Here is a 23,943-nt window from a genome sequence, read left to right as displayed (position 1 = left end):
TTTTCTTTTTGGCAAACCTCTATTTTTCCCCCTTAATAAGGCTGGCTTTTGTTAGTCTTTGTATTTGTGCCCCATTATCACTGAATTCAGCATGAATGCAAACAGCTTTTGGAATTGTTTTAAAGCTTGCTGCAGTGTTAGCAAAGGAGTGCTTGCTTTCTTTCCTTTGTGTGTGTGAACTTCTTGGTGGCAGAGGGGTGAATTTGAACATGGATATTTTGTGTAAAAAGCCTGTATTAAAGTGTGTTTCTACATGGAATAGTCAGTCTGGGGGAAAAAGGCATTAAGATTTCATAAAAAGAAAAGAAGTACTTGTGGCACCTTAGAGACTAACAAATTTATTTGAGCATAAGCTTTCATGTTTGCGTGTTTACTGATTCCTTATCAAATTTGGTAAAATATGTTACTACAAAGATTTCTTTGATTGTCAGGCCTGCAAATTAAGTTTGGGCATTAAGTATTTTCTTCCTTATTGTCACCAATGATTGCACGCCAAATAGAGAATAATTTATAATTGTGCAACTGCTTCATCTTGAAATTGTCTTCATTCTTGCATAACCACATTGAAGGCCGTTGTTGGGATGATTGAAGTTTGTGCTGTGTTTTTAAAAACAAAGCACTGTACAGATGTGAAGTATTATCAGATTACATACAAAAACATTACATTAGGACAATGTTACGTTTACAGTGTTACAAAGTCAATCACTAAGAAATTTCAGAAGTAAGTTGCTTAACCTTAATTTCGCTCCCTTGTGCATATGCATTATGATAGTCTTTTACTACATCAGTACATACCATTTTTTCCACAAGATCCTTGCCTCATTCAGTACATTGGGTGCCTGGTACCAGGGTAGATAAAAATAACGTCTTTAAAAATTTGTTTTTATTTAGATCATGATTTTTTTTATTTAAACTTTTTAAAAATTAAATCAGATTGTGTTTTTACATTTTTATAGTGTTACATTTCTCAAATGATTGTATTGTAACTTTTTTTAGTTTTCTAATTGGTACAATTTTACATTTTTTTTTCTACTAAGAAGTTTCAAACTTAAAAAGACATGCCAAGGGCTTCATTAACTTCCTTACTGTGAGACCAACACCAACTAAAAAATTGATGAGCAAATAATTGTGCTATATTTGCAGTTAATATCACCTTCTATGGCTTGGACTTATATAAGGCAAGAAAGTGGGGGCAAGTAGCCATGTGAAATCATTTCCAGTCATGATTTGCCGTGTAAAGTTAATGGGACTTGTGGTCCCAAGTCAGTTAAGTGCTTTTGAAATTCCTGCCCTTAGGTGCCTAATATGGACTTCTGTTTTTGAAAATATGGGGATGGGTGTAAAATGTTTACAGTAACTTGGTTAGTGTATTGAAAGCCTAAGCTTTTCATTAACACTGCAATAATTTTGTTTTATAGTGACAGACTGCATGCCACAGTAATGTTAAGAAAAATAATTTTAGTTCTTGATTCTGCAGCTGTTTATGCACTTGCTTAACTTAAGTCAATGGGACTATTCATGTGAGTACAGTTGTGTACCTTCTTGTGTTTGCAGCATTAGGACCTTATTTTTCACTAATTTTTTTTACTATAATAATTTTATTCAATTTGTTAGATAAGATACCTTATAGGCAACTTTAATTCTGGCATTTCCTAACTTTTGAGTGCTTGAGATTGCAACCTTAACATTATTTTGACATAGCTCGTATAAATGTCACTTCTTAGCTTGTTTTAAAAAAGGTAAAATGAAAAAGCCCAAATATTTCAGTAATGGCTTTGGAACAATCAGATCCACAGCATAGACCTCTGCTGAATGAGCTAATGGAATAACCAGTAGTAGGCAGTTATACTCTGTGGGCCTGTCATTTGAAGGGGATGACACACATGCTTTGCCAGTGGGTTTTACAGGTATTTGCTGACAGAGGAGTATTAAGACTCAGGAATCCTGGATTCTATTTCAGGTTCTGGAGTGGCGTGTGTTTTAGTGGTTAGACTTTTCTTTCCTTCTGTTTCTTTACCTTCCTACCCTGTCGTTTCTCTGCTCTTCATACCTCTGTGTTTGAGTTTGGCTGCTTCCTCTATCTTGTCTGGATGCCAATAGAGGGAGCATGAAGAATGGAGAGATTGAGTTCCCTTGTTCTTAGTTCTAGGGCCCAGTGCCACCGTTGCTCCCGGCAGCTGGGAAGAGCAGTTGGAGGAAAACTCCCTGCTCAGTATTGGGATGAAACGTGCTCGGCAGACACGAAGTTTGGAGAAATTTGCTGCCAGCCTCTAACAAACCTCTGCTGAGTGTGTTCAAATTTTCAGTGGCTCATAAGTTAAGCAAATTTGGATGGATTTTCATGGGTAAAGCAAAATGCACTACAGAGATACTGCAGTTTCTCAACAGAACAGTTGGCATCAGCAAAACAACTTATTTTCCTTCAATCTCATGTTCATACTGTTTTTGCTGAAACTTTATATATAGTCAGAGACAATGACCTGGCTAGTAAACTTTCAGCCCTAACAGTTGAAGTTAGCAAAGTTAATATTTCAGTTTACTATAAATACAATGCAAAATATGCTGTTAATATACTTTTTTTCTCTTTTAGAGTCTCTTCAACATTTGGGTTTAAAAAAAAACAAATATCTTTGCAGTTCACCTTAAGTGCATGAAGATTTGGGAGGGAAGGAAGAAGTAGGTAGGAAGAATCCAAAGGGGGGTGTTTAAGGAGTGGTGAGTAGAGTGGTGGTGGGGAAGGTACAAAGGAAGGAAAAGCTTCAGGAACTGTAACAGTGTTTCTGCCAGTCATCAGTGTCTGGAGGTGGACAAGTGGAGAATGAAGCCTAAAGTGGAAAACAATTTAGAGACTGGGTATTCTTCTTTTTTTTTTTTTAATGGATAGTATTTGGAGCCCTATGTGCGAGGCTTAAGCTGTTCATTGAACTTTCGTTTCAAAATGAATGTCAAATATACAAAATTAAAGAAGTCTGAGATGTACCTGTAAGCCCAAATATTTTAATATGGTTTGTGTAAAAATGGGTTGGACCACTATTTTGTTCTGTTTGGCTCCTGCTGGGTGTAGGATAGACTGTTCACAGTTCGACTCATTAGGGCTTAGTAGGCAGTCTTTTTGGAACATTTTTTTTATCTGGCTGCAGTGTGGCTCAAATGGTAGCGTGTCTAGGGACATGACAAAGTCTTGAATATATTTGCAGAGTGGGGTGAATTGGTGAAAAATATATTTGGGGAAACTTTAGGTGTGAAATTACTAAGATAATGCAAAAGCTGAAGCAAAACTTTAGCACAAGTAATCAGCAAAATCTAGGGAAATGCCCATTTTATTAATACCGACTTTTGAGAGTCAGGGATCAGACTTTGTGTATCATTAAGGAGCAGTAAATTATCAGTCATGATAGAACTGTCTAATCCTTGAAATCTTTCAGAAAAAATGGATAAATATGCAAGAGAGGTTTCATTTGTTCTTTTTTTACACTTGTCTCTGTTTAAGAAGTGTCTACAGAACTTGAATCCTAGGTAGAAGTATCCAAAGGAGAAAGGAAACTAAATAGTGAACTCTGTCAACTTTTTGGCCTTTAGGTTGCTGTGGTAAGAGTAATATTGTTACCTGCGTAGTTGGCCAACTTTCATAGATGGTAGAAAAGGGTGCATGCATAGTCGGTTTACATTCAGTAGTGCTGACTAGCCTTTAGTGCATTACGTTTCCAGAGGAAGACGTTGTCGAGATGTTGTGATAACACTTACTATTTGACTGTATTATAGAAGTAAAATAGAAAAGCTTCAAGAACTGTAACAGTGTTTCTGTTAGAATACTGACAGTTTGTATACTAGATATTTATAACAAATAGACTGGTAGAAAATATTTTGCCATCATTTCCTCCCTGGCATCTTGACTTCCAGTGAAAATAACTTCTGCAGATATAAATTTGACAAGTTTCTATTTTATATAGAATTTAATTCAAATTATTACAAATAAAAAAGCATTTAAACCTGTAGATCTTCAATCTTGGTGGGATTATTAGGATGGTACTTTGCAGTGCTATATCCAAGTAGTTCTTTTGCATTGAATTGAGAGGGATTTCTTTTGTTTGGGTTAGGGAAAACATGTTGTATTCATACTGGGACTTTAATGCAGGTATTTGAGTTTCATATCATTCAAAAATGTTGGGATTGAGTTACGTGAAATTTTTCTATTTCTCTGTTCTTCTGTAGCTTCTAGTATTTGTTGTCAAGTTACAGGGCAAATTGAGCCTTAGAACCGTTTTAGTCTCTCTCAGGCATACCACATAGTTGCAAGACCTGGTTTCATGTCTGCCACTCTGGGTGAACCACACAGTCCTGCCATTCTGACTGGATCTCTGGGCTGCGGCTCACCCGGTTTCCCAACCATGTGAATGCAACAGGCCCATCTCGCTTTGGCACCTGTATGCCTCATCAGTCTGAGGAGTTGGGTTGTTAAAGTCACTCAAAATCGGCTTCTTAAAAATATAGCATGATTCATTCATTCATTCATAGGTACACAACTTGCAGAGCAAAGAGTAAAATAAATCAGGCGAGGTCTACATGCACGTTTCCCTATACATAACCTTTAATCTTTCCTTGTAGCTTTTGTATAGGCATGTCTACACTGTGAACTTACATTGGCAGAGCTAAGTCTCTCAGGGGTGTGAAAAATCCACATCCCTGTGGGATGTAGCTATGCCAGCCTAACTGCCGGTATAGATGGTGCTAGGTTGACAAAATCCTTCCATCGATCTAGCTACTGCCTCTTGGGGAGGTAGCTACACCGATAGAAGAAGCCCTCCCATTGATGTAAGTAGTGTCTACACTGAAGGGCTACAGCAGTGGCGCTGCTCTGCTGCAGCTGCTTAAGTGTAGACATATCCTATGTTTAAGTTAGCCCAGTTACCTCCCTGTCTGGGTTGTGAGAAGCTGATTGCCCCTAACGCAGTTGCTGCTGCTCTGTTGTCATCTTGCATGCCTGCTGGGGGTGGGTGGGTGTGTGTGTGTCTGTCTGTCTGTCTCTCTCTCTCTCTCAGGGCTTGTGTCTATACTTAAGATGCTGCGCCAGCACAGTGGTACTCCAGTGAAGGCATTGTGGCTTAGGTAGTCCACTGAGAAGTGGTAGTTAAGTTGATAGGAGAATAATGTTGTCTACAGCAGGGGTTAGATTGTTTGGGGGGTTTGTTTTCTTTTCTTCACACCCCTGATCAATATAGGTTATACTGACCTAATTTCTTAGCGCAGACCAGGGCTAAGTATCTGGAAAACTCTCTTTATATTAGAGGCCCTGAGTGACTCCAAAAGTATCATTCTGAGCACCACCGCAGGCACTGAGAGTTCAAATCCAACCCATGGCAGAAATTTGGCCTGGGATGGAAGCAGGCAAGTTGCTCTAATCTACCTCTGTGGAAGGGGAATTTTTATTTTGGGGGGGAAATACCCACCCCTATCTGGGAATCCTGCCCCTGCTTCAGACAGGCTTCTCTAGCCATGCCCCAGGTCTACGCAGTCCTCTCCGTTTCCAAACTGAGCCTCTCCCACACATACTCTGGTCAGCCCCCTCACATAGGCGCTGACTCAGTGGGTGGTCTAGGGCTGGAGCACCTACAGAAAAAAAATTAGTGGGTGCTTAGCACTGGCTCCCCACTCCCTCCCAGCACCTCTCACCCACGGCTGGATCAGCAGTTACGTGGGGTGCTGGAGGTGCTGGGATGGAGGGGCAGGAGCGGGGATGGGGTGGAACTGGGTGGGAAGAGGCAGTGCAGGGGGTGGGGCCGTGGGGGCAGGAAGAGGTAGGACGGAGTGGGGATGGGAAGGGTGAGTGTGGGAGTTTGGGGGAAGAGGTCAGGTGGGGGCAGGGCCTGGGGTGGAGCAGGGGGGTGAGCACCCCTGGGGCCGGGAGGCAGCCAGCGCCTGTGCCCCCTCACCAATCCTACACTTGGGATATGTGTATCTTTACTATTTATTTTCTGGATTTTAGATGTTTAAATTTGTTACCTTCATTTTGCCCTCCACCCAGATCGTAGCTCACATGGAAAGGCAAGGAGAGGGGCTCAGACACTCCAAGAGCAGCAGGGTCCCCCAAGTCCCAAAACACATGGCAGGCAAGAAGAGAGGCTCAGACACCTTCAGAGGGGCAGGGTGCCCACAGATCCCAGAACACACACACGAGGAAAATTCAGAGATGACAGACCCCCGTACCACTAATCCCCCCCAAATCCCTCTGCTATCCCTCCCACTTCCCCTAATCCCACCCCCGTCACCCGAGCCCCTCCAGTCATTCCCTTTTATCCCACTCCCCATAATACCCCCATCCCTCACTACATACCCAAATCCTTCTTCCGCTGTTACCACCTACCTTTCATCCCTAATCATGCTCCCCTTCCTCTGAGCATTCATAAGTAATTTATTTTCTTTTAAAAACAGGCTTTACAAGCTATATCTGGGCTACCTTAACTTTGTGTTCCCACATTGTTTGCCTTTTAATCTATTTGAATCTTTCTCTGCTGAGCATAAAAACCACGTTTGCAGCTATCCAGGGAAGCGTGTTCTAGTTCTTGCTAGAAAGGTGCCATGTTTTTTCCTTTCTGGAGCAGGCAGAGCATTTCTTGGTTTAATACTAAACTTTAGGGGTTTTGTAAACGTGAAATGTGCTCTTTTTAATGGATGCACTGCCCACTTTCATCTCAGAAAGGGTCTGTCTGTATCTTTATTTTCATGCTTAGTTGTGGTTTGAAGTTGTGGTCTTCATTATAATGGGGTTTGAAATTTAGTGCTCATTTCAAAAGGTGTGGCTGGAATCTGTCCCCCTGGTACAGGGGAGAAATGCATGTTTTGCAGACATACAACTTTTCATTGTCTGCTCTTTCATCCATCACCCTTACCCCACTTTAGTAATTATTAAACTCTTAATTTTCATGAGATCTAGGAGCAGATGCAGGCAAAGGCAGGACTTATGTTCATCAATAGGTCATAAATTGAACGTTGTACTGCAAATGAGGCAATTGTAACTATGCAGTATGGGTATAGTGACATGGGACTGCACACTGGGGAGGAAGATGACTGTTGCTACACATTGACCAAATTTATGCAAAAGCATAATGTTTGCTTGGTTCATTCTCTAGTGTTGAAAAACTTTCTGTTCAGTTTTTAAAGATCAAGCAGGGTCCCTTTTTGTCTCATCAGGCACCTTGTTCAATTAGTGCTTGCTACCCAGTTCTTTTGCTCTCCCTGCCATTCTGTTATGTTCTGTGCACTGCAGACTGCAAGATGATCCCACTGAATTATTTTAATTTCACTCTGAATTATACAGAGTACAATAGAGTGGAATTTCAGGGAGAAACTGGAAGATCACCAATATGCATAGGGTGAAGTGACTCTGCAGGACATTCTTTGATTTTGCTGGGAGAAAGCTAAATTCAACAGCAGAAATACAAGTACATTTTTAAGGGAGTGTCATAAATATAAAGGGAAGGGTAAACCCCTTTGAAATCCCTCCTGGCCAGGGGAAAGCTCTTCTCACCTGTAAAGGGTTAAGAAGCTAAAGGTAACCTCGCTGGCACCTGACCAAAATGACCAATGAGGAGACAAGATACTTTCAAAAGCTGGGAGGAGGGAGAGAAACAAAGGGTCTGTGTGTCTATATGCTGGTTTCTGCCGGGGATAGATCAGGAATGGAGTCTTAGAACTTTTAGTAAGTAATCTAGCTGGGTATGTGTTAGATTATGATTTCTTTAAATGGCTGAGAAAAGAATTGTGCTGAATAGAATAACTATTTCTGTCTGTGTATCTTTTTTGTAACTTAAGGTTTTGCCTAGAGGGGTTCTCTATGTTTTTGAATCTAATTACCCTGTAAGATATCTACTGTCCTGATTTTACAGGAGGGAGTTCTTTATTTCTATTTACTTCTATTTTTATTAAAAGTCTTCTTGTAAGAAAACTGAATGCTTTTTCATTGTTCTCAGATCCAAGGGTTTGGGTCTGTGGTCACCTATGCAAATTGGTGAGGCTTTTTATCCAACATTTCCCAGGAAAGGGGGGGTGCAAGTGTTGGGAGGATTGTTCATTGTTCTTAAGATCCAAGGGTCTGGGTCTGTAGTCACCTAGTCAAATTGGTGAGGCTTTTTACCAAACCTTGTCCAGGAAGTGGGGTGCAAGGTTTTGGGAAGTATTTTGGGGGGAAAGACGCGTCCAAACAGCTCTTCCCCAGTAACCAGTATTAGTTTGGTGGTGGTAGCGGCCAATCCAAGGACAACGGGTGGAATATTTTGTACCTTGGGGAAGTTTTGACCTAAGCTGGTAAAGATAAGCTTAGGAGGTTTTTCATGCAGGTCCCCACATCTGTACCCTAGAGTTCAGAGTGGGGGAGGAACCTTGACAGGGAGGAAGACCAAAAACCAAGTTGAAGGTGCAGGAGAAAGGAGGGAAAACAGGGCAGAGCAAAATGCACAAATTGGACTTCAAAGAGGGAATAGCAGACTAAACAAATAGGATAGAGGGAAGAGAAACAAATGCAGGGTGTAAAGAACAAGGACACTAAAAAGAGGAAAGCAGTTCCATTGGATTAAGGTAGAGAATATTAGTTTGGCCTTTTTCCCTGAGCTTGTAGGGTCTAGGAGCATCTCATGTTGTGTTCTCTTTAGTCAGACCCTTCTCGCTGGTTGAAGACATGAAGTTCTGGTTAGCTAAAGGGGTGATCAGTGTGAAGCTGGGCCTCGTAAGAGAAGGAAGTAAAATGGGTGACAGGGAATATGGAAAGAAGGGATCTTCCAAACACCTCCCAAGGAAGAGGGTGAACCTCAGTGAGAGGGACTGAAACAAAGATGAGGTGAAGCAATCGAGAAACTATGTGAGGAGCAGGGAGGTACTGATAGAAACCAGAAATAAGGTGATAGTAAAAAGAGATATAAGCTGTCCATAGAAGGTGAGGAGCAGCTCATAAAAGAGAGAAGATTGCTTCATGTTAGGGTGCATGCTTAAATCGTACATTATCCTCCTCCCAAATCTCCTCCTTCCCGATAAGTTTGGAAATATTTGCAAGATTTATTTGTTCTATAAAACTGTCCTGATATTTAGTGTTCCTGCTTATTGCTGCATAGTTAAAGACTTCCTGGAATTCTTTATTGTAGTTATTAATAATGATGCACACACAACATGATATTTAAAACTCCTGGTACATGAATAAATAACATTCACCCAGTGTTGTAGTGTGGCTTTCTATAGAAGGACTATGTGCGGTTTTTAATGAATCAGACAGTAACCAATAACATTAAAAAAATGTTCATGCTCAGTGGGGTTCGCTTTTTTCTGTCTGATTTTCTCATATAGTGAGACATGGGGATGAGATTTTTGCAGCCCAGTTGGATCACCATTTCTTACTGTTTTTCAACTTGAAGACCGCAAAAGAGGAGATAAAGTAGCATTTTTAAAAATGGTGTACTTGCTTTGCAAGTAGCTACAGAAAATACTTGTTCAAATTTGTGACTATTGTTTCTGCTTCAGAGAGAAGCAACATCAAGGCTAGAATCAGAAGAAGTGGTTTCTGGAAATGTAGCAAACAAGTCTAGATGGCTCCACCTGGAAAGGGGTCACTATATACACCATTTGTCAGACTCCCAAAGAGAAGAATCACAGGTGTCAAACCTGCAGGGTAAAAACAGTGGATATGCAGGGTATTATAATCCAGGTCCTGGTCTGGATAATTGTGGTAAAGGCTCAAGTTCTGATGCCTGAGGGGGTGCAATCAGTGATCCCAGTTACGGAACAGAGGCACAACTAGCCCTGTAACTGTGACACCTTCTACCTAGAGAAGGTAGGTTATTTTATAGTAAAATAACAAGATGATACCTTGACTTCCTTTGTATACTGTAATGAAGTGTAAAGCCGACCCTGGCGGAAAACAGAAACACACTTCTATATTCTGCCAAAATCCTTTAGATATGATTCTATGAAATCTACATTATTTAAATAAACTGAATTTGGATTTTTTTCTAAAGACTGTTCAAGAAGGTCTTTAAGAAATTTTCTCTCTGCTTTGTTTTTGCACATACCTATCTTTGAACAAAAAAACCACTTGCGGTACGCAGAATAGTTAGTTATATTTAACAAAGATTTGCTGTTGGCTGGGCTTTGAGCAGACATGGGTAAATTTTGGACAAGACTGTACATTCCTCTTAGTATCAAAAGCATATATTCTGTGAGTAGAACATCTATTTCAGTAATATAGCCACCCAAGAGGTTATTTAACTTTCTGACTAGAGACCCCCCCCTTCCCCCAATGTTTTTATTGATAACTTCTTCCAGCGTGCACCACAGACACTGAAGTGAAGTTGCTGCTAATGTACTATGGTGGAACGGGTCAGAGAAGAGGGATGATCTGTTGTGTGGAAAAGAAATAGTGGTGGTCTGTCAGTGAAAAGAAAAAGTAAAAGCAAGTGTAGCTTGCAGACTAACACACTTTTTATACGTTTGACGTCCTATTTTGTTGCATAACTCAGGTTTCTGTGTTGGGGAGCTAAGTCTGATGGTGCAGGTGGTGGCAGGCAAGAACGTTGCTATAAGGTCCAACCAGAGTTACCACTTACTAGTGAACAAGCACGTATCCAAACAACCTGATTTTTTTTTAAAATGTCATTATTTAAAATGTTGAATTAGAACAATTACAATATTAAAAACAAATAATTGTAAATGAATAGTTGTCATGACAACACTGAGTATGGCAATCCTGATTTTTAAAAAAATATTGCATGCCACGGTGGCAGGTAGCTTTGTCCTTCCGCTCTCCTTCTCCCTTTGTATTTCATGCCCTGAAAGCTGCACTACTTTAGACAGAAAATTTGAGTGACCTTAAAACTGATGATCTTGTGGGGAACATCTCTGCATTTTAAACATTTTGTTTAAATCTGTCATTAAAAAGATAGCTATAAATAAAGATCCTTATGTTGGTTCTGAACAAAACCAGTGTTTTATGTGCTTATGTTCTCTGCTTGCTTAGCATGTATTGATTACTTAGCAAACTCTGTTCACAGTGCTTTGACAAGATTACCTCTGTGCACAAACAGCAGTAAACCAAAAAGCTGCTGTTCTAAAACTTCACAAGTAACACAGAAAAATACCAGTGTTACCCTGAGTTGCTAAAGCTTTTTGTTACGCTCTTGAATTGATAATGGGCAAAGAATTAGAAAAGAGAGGAATGGTTAGAATGTCTAATTCAGTGTTTTAAGCAATGGATAATTTTTACAGATGTGATGTTCTCCAGCTGAGTTTCCACATCAAACAACCTTTGACTGTCTGGTAAGGTAGTTGCTTCATTGAGCCATATAAAATCACACAAAAGGTTACTCATAAATTCTTGTTATATACAACTGTATCTACTAATTTCTTACAATGACATCCAAGGTCTTTACCATCAAAGGCTGTTGTAAGAAATATCTAGGTATTGTTGTATTCAACAGGTTAAATTTTTGTGTACTCAGATATAGTGTATACAGTTCTAATGCTCTCTTGTGGAAATAAAACTGCCAGGAAATCCATAAGCCAAACAGATACTACTTTAAAGGACACATGGTGCATGTTTTTAAGAACTCTACAACAATGAGAGTAAATCTTCCATTTGAGGGAGAATGACTCTGTTCCTGTGGCCAAGTAGCAGCATGCTTGGAGTAGGGCTTTGTGTAATACAGAAACTGCTTAACTGTGTTTCCAGTCCAGCAGTAAGCATGGGAAGTAAGGATGTTTCCAGTTCCTGGAAATCGAGTGGATACTTTGGGGACAGAAGGGCTGAGAAACTTTAGCCCATGGGGATTGTGGGATAGTGTTGGCAGAATATCCGGACATAAATCTGGGGACTCAGGCGTGAGCTGTGCCCACACTGCAAAAAGACCAGGCTTAGCCCCGAGGCCCAGTGGACAAAGTATTAAGACTCATTACTGCAGTCAATAAGAGAAATTTGATTATGGAATGAGTGTTTAAATTTGAATGCTGGTGGTGATAATGCAATAACATTCAGGGTTTCATCCAGTATTTTAGACAACATTAAAGCAATTAATGGAAACCAGCATCTGATAAATGAATATTTTAAAACAACTAAGTAAATCAGGTATTACTTTGGGCCAAGTCTACAGACAAAAGGGAGGCTTTCTATAGGAAAGAATGCAAGGGGTTAGAAAGTATGGCAGCGGGGGCCTGGCATCCTTTCGTAGCATGTTCTAGTAGCAGTACCATATTTATCTGATTTCATAGTTGGCAAGTGTTAAACTCAGATTCTCAAGTACATAGATCTGCATTCCCTTGTGTTAAGATTAAATATTATCAGTTAAACTTTAACTCTTAGTACTTTTACTTAAGTGTGTCAGTCAATTATCTGGTCTCTTATTCAGAACAAAGTGCTAGGTTTTGTTTAATTTTAGACATTTTAAAGGCAGACAGTATAGGATTGTCTTTTTAATGTCTCTTCAGCATTGAGAAGCAAACACCCACAATAATGGTGTGTGTCACTGGCAATGAAGGGAATGGGGTTTAAGAACCAGTTTGTGCTGTGAAGGACTCAGAGACAATAGACTCTGACCATTTGACTTTAACGTATGTATTTGTTCTCTATCCTGAATGTCATTGTGACTCGGTTATAGATTTGAGGCTGAGAATACTTGCCCTATTTAAATTCCCTTTTAAAGCTTCTTTTGACAGTTATTATTTTATTCAAATATATGTTAGGTCTTCGATGTTAGACATCTTCAGGATGAAAGCTAACAACTTAATGTAGCATTTGTCCAAGAGCTTGCTGACCTTTATACACTGGTTTGTAATTTCCTGATATGACACTCAGACACATTCTTACATTATTAGTAATGATAGGGGCTCCAGACCTTGTTTGAATATAGCACATATGTGACACGGCAGATGAAACATGAGTGTTTCAATTCTACCAGACTGCTTTGCCAGGGTGTTAAGTTTTGTATGACGAGAGTCCTGTGCATTTGAAAGAAGTTTGAGGATTCTCTGAACAACTTTCACTGCAGATAGTAACTGTAGCTGCTGTTTCCTAATAAAATAGTTGTCTGTGGGGAATATGGCTTTCCTTCAAATAGATAGGAATGACCTATCTATTGTATTAAGCTTTCTGAGAAGCTTTCTGTTGCAAGTTTACTGAACTTACAATATATGTTGTGTACTGTTAGGTTTTGCCTGAAGGATTTTTGTTGCAGAGATGCAGTTAAGATTTAGACTAACATCCCGTTATAATTCTGGTTCTTGAATTTTTAAGTCTCTTTTCACCCCTGCTAAACTGAAACTGATCTGCCTAAATCTTTACATGCTGCATGTTAGTCCAGGGTAGATTTTTGTTTGTTTATAAGTTTGAGGCAAAATGACAAGGATATTAGAGTTCAACAGAATAGGATTTTAAAATTTTTGATAACTTGTTAATACTGTATTGACTAATTTCCTAAAAAAAAAAATTGGCCTAGAATTCTAAATTTGTTTTATTCTGTTGGTTTTAGTTAGGTGTGATCTATTTTTGGAGGAGTGAGCTTGGCTGTTGCATTATTTAGCTATGATGTTCAATTTGCATATATGACATAGTCTGTGTGGGCTTCGAAAGTATGCGTCAAGCAGGTCTGTAATGTTTCTGCAGAACTTCTAAGCTATCAAAGAAGAGTTAGGAGGATCTAAACTCTTCAGGAAGGACCCAGGAGATGGAGGAGTTTGTGGGGCTGATCTCCTGTGGAACAGTACTTAACCTCCAAGGAGAGACTGAGTGTGAATGCTACTTCATTTTCCTTCTGGTAAAACGTAGGGATTCTCTCCTGGAGAGAGAGCTTCTCGATTGGAGGAATAAGTGGCAGCCAATCTCTGTCCTCTGGAACTCTATGGACAAGGTGGTATTGCTGGATGATTGATGAATTTTTTAAAAACCCACCTTGTTTGTCTGTAGGAAAGGTTGAAAAAGTCAGTCTGCGAAGGAGAAAAGCTGAAAGGTTGGGGTGATAGTCACCCCCAACCAACAGTGTGTGGTGGGTTTTTTTTGTTTGTTGCCAGTTGTAGGCTGGACATTTCTTAATGTGATTGGGGGGGGGGAATGCTTGGATCTAAATAACTTGGCTTCCAAACTTGATACAAAGGAAACAAAGAAAGGAACATATTGCATGCACTATGCAGGCAGAGTTTCAATGAAGGTAATGGGGTTTTACTAAGGTGTATACAGTAATTTTGAGGTCTGGGTGACAGATTAAAAGAATTATTTATTTATTTTTACAATACTTTAGAAGCAAAGAGAAATAGTTGTAGCTTTCAATATGTCTTTTTTTGCAGCAAGCAAGGGCAGAACAGGAAGAGGAGTTCATCAGCAACACTCTATTTAAGAAGATTCAAGCTTTGCAGAAGGAGAAAGAGACACTTGCGGTAAACTATGAAAAGGAAGAAGAATTTCTCACGAATGAACTCTCGAGGAAACTGATGCAGGTAATTGGTTTCTCAGCTTGTATTTATCCTCACAGACCCCAAAGGACAAGCTTCAAGAGGCGAGTTTAAACTTTGTTCGTTACCATATTTTCAGTAAAAGGGATGTGGTTAGCTTACCTATAGCTCAAAACTAAAACTTCATGGAGGAAAAAACAAATCTCTTTTCTTTTTTTTGAAAATCTCAATAGAAAGGTGGGTTTTTTTTAAACAAACATTTCCCTGGTGTTTGAACTCAGGTTTTGTAGACTGAGAACTTGATTAAAAGTGAAGCAATTACGTTGATTTTCAGTCTCTGTACTGAGATAGAAAAGTAAATTGGATTTTAAGAATTCTTTGAGTTCTAATACTCTAAGCTTTTGTTAGTAAGACAGGTGAAGAATCTTATTTGCAGGATTTGATTTTAAATTAACTCTGCATATGTGACCCAGATAATTAGAGTGCTTATGTTAAGATGGGTAGCAGCACTTGAAACTTGGCCAGGAAACGTTATCCACATTTTTTTTAAATATGTTAGTTTGATATTTTTAGTAACTTATAGCCTCTTCTTCTATTAACACTTATAATATGTACTTTACTAGTATTTCATCAACACAACTTGCACATGAAGTTTAATAGTGTTAAAATTAAAGAAACTTATTTCTGCATATTCTAAGCATTTTTAACATTCTATAACTGTAACCTTAAGGCATATTTAATTCTATAGGACAGTGAAGAATATATTGTTGTAAACTACACTATGGCTAATCTCCTCTGGAACCTTCAGTATTGGGAGATGGGATAATTAATGGGTGACTGCCACTTATTGGTTGTCCCTTACTTCATTCATTAATATAAATGTCAGGAGTTAAGGTTCTCTATAGTTTGTGTGCATACTATTTCTTCCCACTGTTTTCAGGATTTATACTAATTTAGTCTAATTCACAAATATAAACTTTCAGAATTATCCTTTTCTATGAAGAATATAGCAACATTTTTGGTGGAATGGAAGGAGGGGTATTAAGTATTCTTTTCTTGTCAGCGTAATATGTAATTTTCCTTATAGTAAAACACACTGGAACATCTTTAGTGCAGTAGCTCTGGAAAACAGCATGGTGGTCTAGTGCATTTATTTCAGTCAATAGAGTACTTCAATTTCTGATATAAAACTGAGATGCCTTGAACCAAATCCACCACCATCTACAGCAGAATAAAACCTCATATATAATAGCTTAAATGAAAAATGCAACTTGATTTAATTGGCTGAATTGGCTTCAAACCCATGTAATCTCTTAATGCACATGGGACTCCACAATTTCCTTAGCAGCCAAATTGCTGTACCAGTTTTAATTTATATCTCTTATTTTATTTGTAAATAAAAATTGTCTTTCTGTTTTAGAGTTCAGCTGCTTGATCTGTATTCCAGTCTCTCTGTTTTAAAAGTGTATGCGTTGTATAGACTTACCGATTGTGACATTAGATGCATATTACAGAAATTAAAATAAACTTCCTGTCTACAGCTGTCGCAAACTGAACATATTTACATGCTCCAGAAAGTCAGAAGAGTTAAGTACATATAGTCAGTGTTGTAGCAAACCATGATTTAGTAATATACTACAAAAAGAGCAGTCATGCACCTTCAGTTACTTTCATCTGGGAGTCCTGAAAGACACTGGCACAAGGAAAAAGATTCTGTCCCAAAGAGAAGTTTAGCAAAATCAGGAACTTAATTCAAAAGGAGCAAGCCACTAAAGAGAGACCCTCAGTATTTTTATTCAGTTTCCTTGGGACTGATGGTCTCCTGCAGATCTTGAAAAACACCTTGAGCGTCTGAGTCAGAGGACTAACCGATGAAACTGCTCCACTGCCGTGGCTGTTACTGATAGCTTTGACTAGCAGCATCAGAGGGAAACCAATATCCTTGTCAATTTCCTTCTGCTACTGCTTAGGAAAAGGAAGAGCAGGAGCAGTTCAAATCACTAGCAGAGTCAGTAAAACAAAACTGTTATGACTAACCTTTCAAAGGTGAACCAAATGTACACTTCACAACCTAAGCTATAATACTTAGGACTGAGTTCTCTTGTTTTTTTGTGCTGCTCTGGTGGCCAGTGGAACTAGAAGCTGGCCAAACTTTAGCTAGGGATTCCCCCAGTAGGTCAGTCACGAGGGAATAGAGCTGATGTAGACCGTGCCTGCACTGCCTTTCTGCTAGCCACAGTGTTGGGAATGCTCTCTGGATAGAGCTCCCTGAAATCAAATGGTGGGCAATTTTGTAGAAAAACAAAACAAAACACACCATAACCTGACACCATGTGCCCCCTTCGGTAACTAATTTGGTTATAGAATTTAGGTCCAAAAAGGTAAAATTCTGACAACACTGTATTCACCAGTACTCGGCCTCAAGTCTGAATTTTAGTTTGCAGAGGCCTCCCGCCCCAAGTCCCATTCAGTCCATTGAGATTGTCAAAGACTAGAGTGAAACTAATCTAGATTAATTCCTGATGGCCCTAATGTCAGATCAGAAGATTTTAGAGCTTACTGTCTTATTCACTGAAAAATAGTACTGTAGTTCTCCAAAAGATTAATGACTAGATAATACTTAGTCCTGCCATGAGTGCAGGAGACTGGACTAGATGGCCTCTCGAGGTCCCTTCCAGTCCTATGAGTCTTATGTCCTAAAGCTCCCATGAATATTTCAGTCAAAGTAGTCATTCAGTAATTCAAAAATCACAGGGTGTTGTCCTCCCCTCCCTAGTACCAACTCAGTTGATCTGAGAGAATCTATTCTACCCTTGATATCGATAGTGATAAAATTGTGCTTATGAAGGACAAATGATACCAGATGTTCCATGTATCGTTTCTGGCCAACCAACCAGAATGTAAAGAGGAAAAAACAATATTTTTCATGGTATAGTGCAAGACATAGATCTAGCTGGATCACAGAAAACTTACCCGGTCATAAGTGTTGTGGTACATAATTCTTCATGCTGAAAAAGCACATGCTTCAATGGAGGAAGTATGTGAAGCACTCGTTTGTTCTTCCCTCCATACTTTCACAAAGGATTGTGTTTTATACTTTTTGTTCTTCCGCAATACTTTTTAGAAACTTTTTTGCTGTTTTAAAGCACTAATACTTAACTAAAAAAACCAAACCTTTATTTGTGTGTCTAGTTGTATGTCTAGTACAAACCTATCCCCCAGAACAGGTCATGGCTTGATTATATCCCAGATGTACTACTATACTAAACTACCAGACATACCCTGGAATGAGAAAACAAAGGTGCGGGAACACATTTCCCCAACCACCTGTAATGTGCTGAGCAGTGTATAAGGCACAACATGAAAATGGTCCCTGTCCTGAAGAGCCTACCCTACAGAATTATAAATTTTTCCTCTTTGAAATGTCTTGTCCTGCCCTTTTTCTGTGGTGATCTTGGACTTGGGCAGTTGGTACTAAAATATACACTAATTGTATATAATTTTCTTAGGTAGTTATGAACTGAGGTTAATTTTAAAGTTGATGAGTTTTGCAGATCGTTATTTGGCTGAAATCTTGTCAGTTACTGATGGCTCTGATCTACCTCCATTTATGAAAGCGGAAGTTTCCATTCATATATATATGAATGACTGTTTCTGAGAAGAGAAATTTGTGGTACTGTAAAGCAAATTCTCCATTTCATAGAAGAAATGGGAATAGAAGTGCTTGTCTGTAATATGGTCAAATGAACACTTGTATAGCAGCTTAACTTTTGCAATTATTGGTGGTTCTTCAATTGATGGTCCCTATGGGTATATCACATGTGGGATAGGCATGCACGCCGTGTGCCTGTGTCTGGGAATTTTTTGTAAACAGTGTCTGTTGGCCCACACTTGCGCTGAAGCAAACAAAAGGCATAAAAGTTCTCTCCAGTTCCTTTGTGCCGCCACCAGGTCTAAGTTGGAATCTCCTAGAACATCTCAGAGAACATATTTGCTCCCCCCATCAGTATTCATCCCTCCTATTGAGACCATCTCTATTCCGGGATGGCTGAGGCTATCGTGGCTTGGCAGAGTTGTTCTCCCATCCCACCTGCTAACCTTGGGGCACAGCCATCGGTACTGTCAGTTCCACTGGAGATAAGGGATCGACTTTCTTTTTAGATGAGTCTGAGGCCCCTCAGGAGCCTTTGCAGCATCGGACAGAGGTGGTACAAGACAGGACCCCCAGAAAATCAGAGTTCCAGCCTCCAACCAAATACAGTCGGTCAAAAGATGGGTGGTACCTTGTGCCATGGGATCCTCCACCACCAGTTGATCCATCCTACTGGCAATATTGAGCTACAGAGAGGTTCAAGCAGCAACACCCAAAGGCTACTCCCTCTGATAAGAGACAGAAGCAACTTGACCTTTTCGGGAGAATGGTCTTTTCTTTCACCTCCCTCCAGTTCAGGATCTCAAATTATCAGGCCCTCTTGACCAAATATGATGTTACTAGTTATAATAATTTTTTTAATGCCAGGACAAGCTCCCAGAGGAGGATAGAGAGAGCCCACTTTGAGGCCTTAGTGGACGAGGGCAGACTGGTGGTCAAAACTTCCTTCCCAGCTGTGGTGGATGTGGTAGATAGTGCGAGGAGGATGGCTACAATAACGGTCACAATCCTCAGCTTTTCCTAGTGAGGTGGGAAAGTACCATCCAAGATCTGCCCTTTGATACTATTAATCTATTCCACAAGAAGGCAGGTGAGTCTCTGCACTCCCTCAAAGTCTCAAGGACAGTGCTTTGCTCACTGGGTATTTGTACTTCTCCTCCGAAGAGAAAACACTATAGACAGGGTTAAAGGGCAAGACTACCTCCTTAGTGGTTTTACCACCAACATCATCAGGAGTCACCATGCAGGAGACAGAGAGCTTAGACATAAGAACCCAATCTCTGCAACATCCACCCCCATGTCATACTCTAACTCTGAGGTGAAGAACTTTTTATGGCACTGTTGAGATCTGTATCCTTTATTGATGTCCCTTTATTCCCCTCCTCTGACATTGGGAGCCCACCTTACACAATTTGCCAAAAACTGGAGGGTTCGAACTACAGACAAATGGATATTAGAGATTATTAATGGCCGTTATCTGAATGAGTTTCTGGTACCTCCTCTCCACAAATCCCCCCTTTCCCAGTTGATTTTCATGAGGAGATTCTACGACAAGATCTCCTAAGAGCAGCCATAGAGAAGGTTCTACCTCAACATCAAGTGAAGGGATTCTATTCCCCTTACTTCTTGATTCCCAAGAAGGATGGGAGATGGAAGTCCCTTCTTGATCTGAGACAGCAGAATGGGTTCATTCAGAAAGTAAAATTCCACATGATATCCTTGGTATCAATAATTCCCTTGTTAGAGGAAGACACATAATTCATGGCTCTCAGTGTGAAAGATGCATATTTTAACTGATATCCACCCAGCCTACAGCAGTTTCCTTGTTCCTCTTTGATTTATGAGCATTACCAATTCAGAGTCCTTTCCTTTGGCCTAGCTATAGCACCCAGGGTTTTTTACGAAGATTTTTTCAGTAGTGGCAGCTTAGATGAGAAGACAGGGATTTAGTCTTAACTTAGCTCAGCGACTGGCTTCTGATGGGAAGTTGCTACAAGGAAGTCTAGCGGGCAACCAGTGTCTAGCTCGGCCTTCTGCCTTCCGTGGATGTCTGCATCATTCATGAAAAGTCCACATTGCCTCCCACAAGATTCCTAAATTTTATAGGGGTGACAGTGGGCTCAACTATAGCAAGAGTGTATCTACATCTAAAGAGATTTCAGGCCATGAGTGTTCTCATATATCAGGTCACTATGGGACCCTTGTCAAGCAGGCCTTTTCCTTGGCCTCATGCACACATCGTGCTGTTTCCCAGACTTCATCTTCACAGCCTGTAAGCCTGGCATCTTGCTGTTTTGTTGCCTTTCTCTGATGAGTACACAGAAAGGTGATAGTTTTGCCCAAAGTTTAACTCTCTCATTTGCTGGACAAAATGAGAGAAGGTTGGTGTGGGGATCCCTTTCCTCACACCAACCCCTGAAGCAAGCATGGTTACTGACACCTCCTTCTTGGGTTGAGGTGTTCATATGGGTGATCATATGCCACAAGGCATCTGGACCCTATGCGAGTCCAGAATACATATCAATTTACTAGAACTCCCTGCGCTTTGTCATGCCTGCAACACCTCCCTCCCCCCATTCATCTGATCCAGACATGTCCAAATAATGTAAGATCACATGACAATGATATTTTATATGAACAACCAGTGGGGAGTGAAATCTTTCCCTCTTGTGCATAGAGGCAGTCACTTCCTGGGACTGTTGCATCAGCCATTGCATAACTCTATCAGCAGTTTGTTTAGCAGGAGTATACAACTCCTTAGTCGAATGCCCAAGCAGACTTTTTTGCAAATAATGAATGGGAGATCCACAGTTTGGTTCTCAATGACATCTTGACTGAATGGGGAACAGCAGCCTGGGACCTTTTCAACTTGTGGGAGAACAGGAAACTTCCTTGGTACTGCTCCAGAGCAATCCTGGGCAAGGGCTTTATGGGAGATGACCTGTCAATGTTGCAGAATGTTTGCCTGTTATATGCCTTTTCTCTCATCCCAGTGATGCCACAAGTTCTGCAGAAGATCCACCAAGAAAGAGCTTGAGTCATCCTGATTGCACCCAACTGGCAGAGAGAGTTCTGGTTTATGGATCTGCTGATGCTCTCAGTTCTCCTACCCATGAACATCCCCACATTACTGGAGCTTCTAATACAGCACAAGGGTGGGTTCAAGCACTACAGTGTGGGACTGCTTCAACTGAGATCCTGGTATTTGAATGGGCATCAGAAGTAGAATGCTCACATTCTGAAAGGGTACAATCCATCCTTAACCAAAGCAGAAAATACTACAAAAAGCTGTTAGCAAAATAGAAGTGTTTCTCCCCTTGGGCTCACCAGTGTGAGTTGACTCCGGAATCAGCCAGGATCCCTGCTATCTTAGAGTATATACTTACCCTTAAGTCTTTGGGTCTTGCACTCAGTTTTCTGTGACTGCATTTAGCACCAATCTGTGCTTTCCATCCTCCGGTGAATAACCGTACAATATTCACTCATTCTGTCACAATTAGATTTCTGAAGGGAATTCTCAGTCCTTTCCACCAATGGGGAGGTTTGAATCTCAGTAGTATCTCAGTTTTTGTTTTATTGTCACTCACCTTTGAACCTCTGGTCACGTGCTCTGTGGCCCATCTATCCATGATGGTGGCCTTTCTGGTAGCCAGAATGTCAGCCAGAGGAGTTAGTGAGCTCGGAGCCACTCTGGCAGACCCACCATATACTGCCTTTTATAAAGAAAAAGTCCCATTACAAACCTATCTTAGATTTGTTCCTAAAGTAGGTTCCAAGTTTCATATGAGTCAGAAAATCCATTTAACAGTATTTTTCCAAAACCACATGCTTCAGATAAAGAGAGACAGTTGCATTCTCTAGATGTCTAAAGGGCTATGGCTTTTGATCTGTAAAGAATGAAGGATGTTAGACTCTTTAACTATTTGTTTCCAAAGCAGAGCAATCATGAGGGGTCAAGCCACATTGATGCAGAGACTTTCAGAATGGATCTCAGGTTGTATTACCCTTTGTAACCAATTAGCTCATATTCCCACTCTGGAGAGAGTGAGGGCTCATTCCACCAGAGGGCAAGTTGGAACTCTTTGCATACTTTCTTGAGACATTACCCTCCGGTCTAGTCATCAACTGTGGATACAGCTCTGAGGATAGCAGTACTACAGTCAGCTGTCACTTCTGCATCTGTGCACCCAATTCCTGTCTGATTTATTGCGTGTGAATCTCCCACGTGTTGAATACATATAACGGCCATCACTCAGAGGAAATGAAGGTTACTTAGCTGTAACTGCAGGTTCTTCAAGACATGTGGTCCTTATCTGTATTCCACTACCCATCTTCTGTCCCTTCAGCTGTGGATTGTTTGAACTGCGCTAAGAATGGGAAACTGGAGAGAGATTTTATGCTCTCAGTTTGGAGCACAAGGAGATCTACATACACATGTGGGCCAATGGACACTGCCTACAAAACATTCCAGATACAGGAGCATGATGCCCATGTGTATCCCATGTGTTGAATGCAGATAGGGACCACACATCTCGAAGAACCTCCAGTTTTATGGTAAGTAACTTCCATCTTTATTTGAATTGTATAACCGTAATGTTGCATTACCATAGCCCAAGATTTTCAAAAATAGGATCCTAGTGTTCATAATTAGGTTCCTCAATGTCTGATATTCAAAAGTGGTGGGCACCAAGCAACTCCCACTGAAGCCAAAAACCTATTTTCTATATAAGAAAAATGAATACCAATCATGTACAGTGAATTTTGTTTAGTTAATTTTGATAGGCAGGTTTCCAGCTGTCATTGAATTCATTGCTCATTACACTTAAAAATAGGACATGTTATTTTAAGCTACATGCACCATCTCTGGTTTGAGAGCAGCTTTAAGTTTCTTACTATATGAAGTGTATAGGCTGGGCTTGTTGCAATCTCCAGAGTGAGGTAAGGGAGCAAAGGTCATGTGTAATTGTTCAGGGATACTGCACACATGTGGCTGAGAAGTGTTGTCATGAGAAGATGTAAAAATAGGAAAAAAGACCGCTAAATAGTGAACTGGCATCTTTCCTCTTCCATATGGGATTTCTGTGCTTCAGACAGAATCCTTTCTGTCTCAGACAGTGATCCTGTTTTGGATCGGACTTCCATTGGAGGCTGTCAGACTTCCAATTAAGTCCATAAAAAGAGTCTTGAGTTTTTGTAATTCTCTCCTCTCTCTGTTTGGCAATAAACACCTGATCTTGGGTGCCCATCCTAATCTGAAATGATAGGAATGTTAAGACTCAAAAACGTTCTTTCTGATCTCAACATTGAGCTGACCTGGAGTTGAACTTTCTCAAATTAAAGTTAACGTGTTCCTAAGCAATTTTGGTTAATTGAGAAATTTAAGATAAACTGACATACATGAAAGACTTTTAGACGTCACAGGGAGGCCTTGTGATATATTCTGCTAACCAAGGTAGAATTCTTGGCCTCTTATTTTTTCAAGCTATTACTATTCTGCTGCCAAGAAATAATTGCTGCCACATTATGCAATTGCCGAACAGTTGGCAGAGTGACTTTTTTTTCATGTTACCTGAACGGTTGCATTGTTGAATCTATGTTCTTTAGATTGGAAGGGACTTACACACTGCATTGAGTGGCATCTGGAAAGAGCTCCTAGAATGTTTCTAATACATTTTAAATGTGAAAGCTGACTACCAAAGCACGAACTCCCATTAGTAGTTTCATAAGAATTTCCCAATTCAGCATGCTATTATTCATTACAGTTATAAAACACAATAAAATTGCATTAGTTTTTCAACGGTTATAAAATTGATTTTGAAACATTTTTATTACTTGCTCGCTTGACTTGCACTTACAATAAGAGAAGCAGATAACTT

The 23,943-nt window shown here is 40.1% G+C and overlaps 1 protein-coding gene across 2 annotated transcripts in view; it reads left to right on the top strand.

Annotated features, from left to right (window-relative positions):
- The window catches only part of CCDC6 (coiled-coil domain containing 6), a 63,886-nt gene that overhangs the window by 5,288 nt on the left and 34,655 nt on the right, over positions 1 to 23,943 (top strand). For both annotated transcript variants that reach the window (XM_084635014.1, XM_084635013.1), the window contains exon 2: positions 14,311 to 14,460. In XM_084635014.1, coding sequence (XP_084491140.1) covers positions 14,311 to 14,460 — 150 coding nt within the window. The remainder of the gene's footprint in view (positions 1 to 14,310; positions 14,461 to 23,943) is intronic.

The sequence above is a fragment of the Lepidochelys olivacea genome (genome assembly GCF_965140295.1).
Source record: "Lepidochelys olivacea isolate rLepOli2 genome assembly, chromosome: 7".
Taxonomy (NCBI): domain Eukaryota; kingdom Metazoa; phylum Chordata; order Testudines; family Cheloniidae; genus Lepidochelys; species Lepidochelys olivacea.
This window is presented reverse-complemented; position numbering and strand designations above follow the sequence as displayed.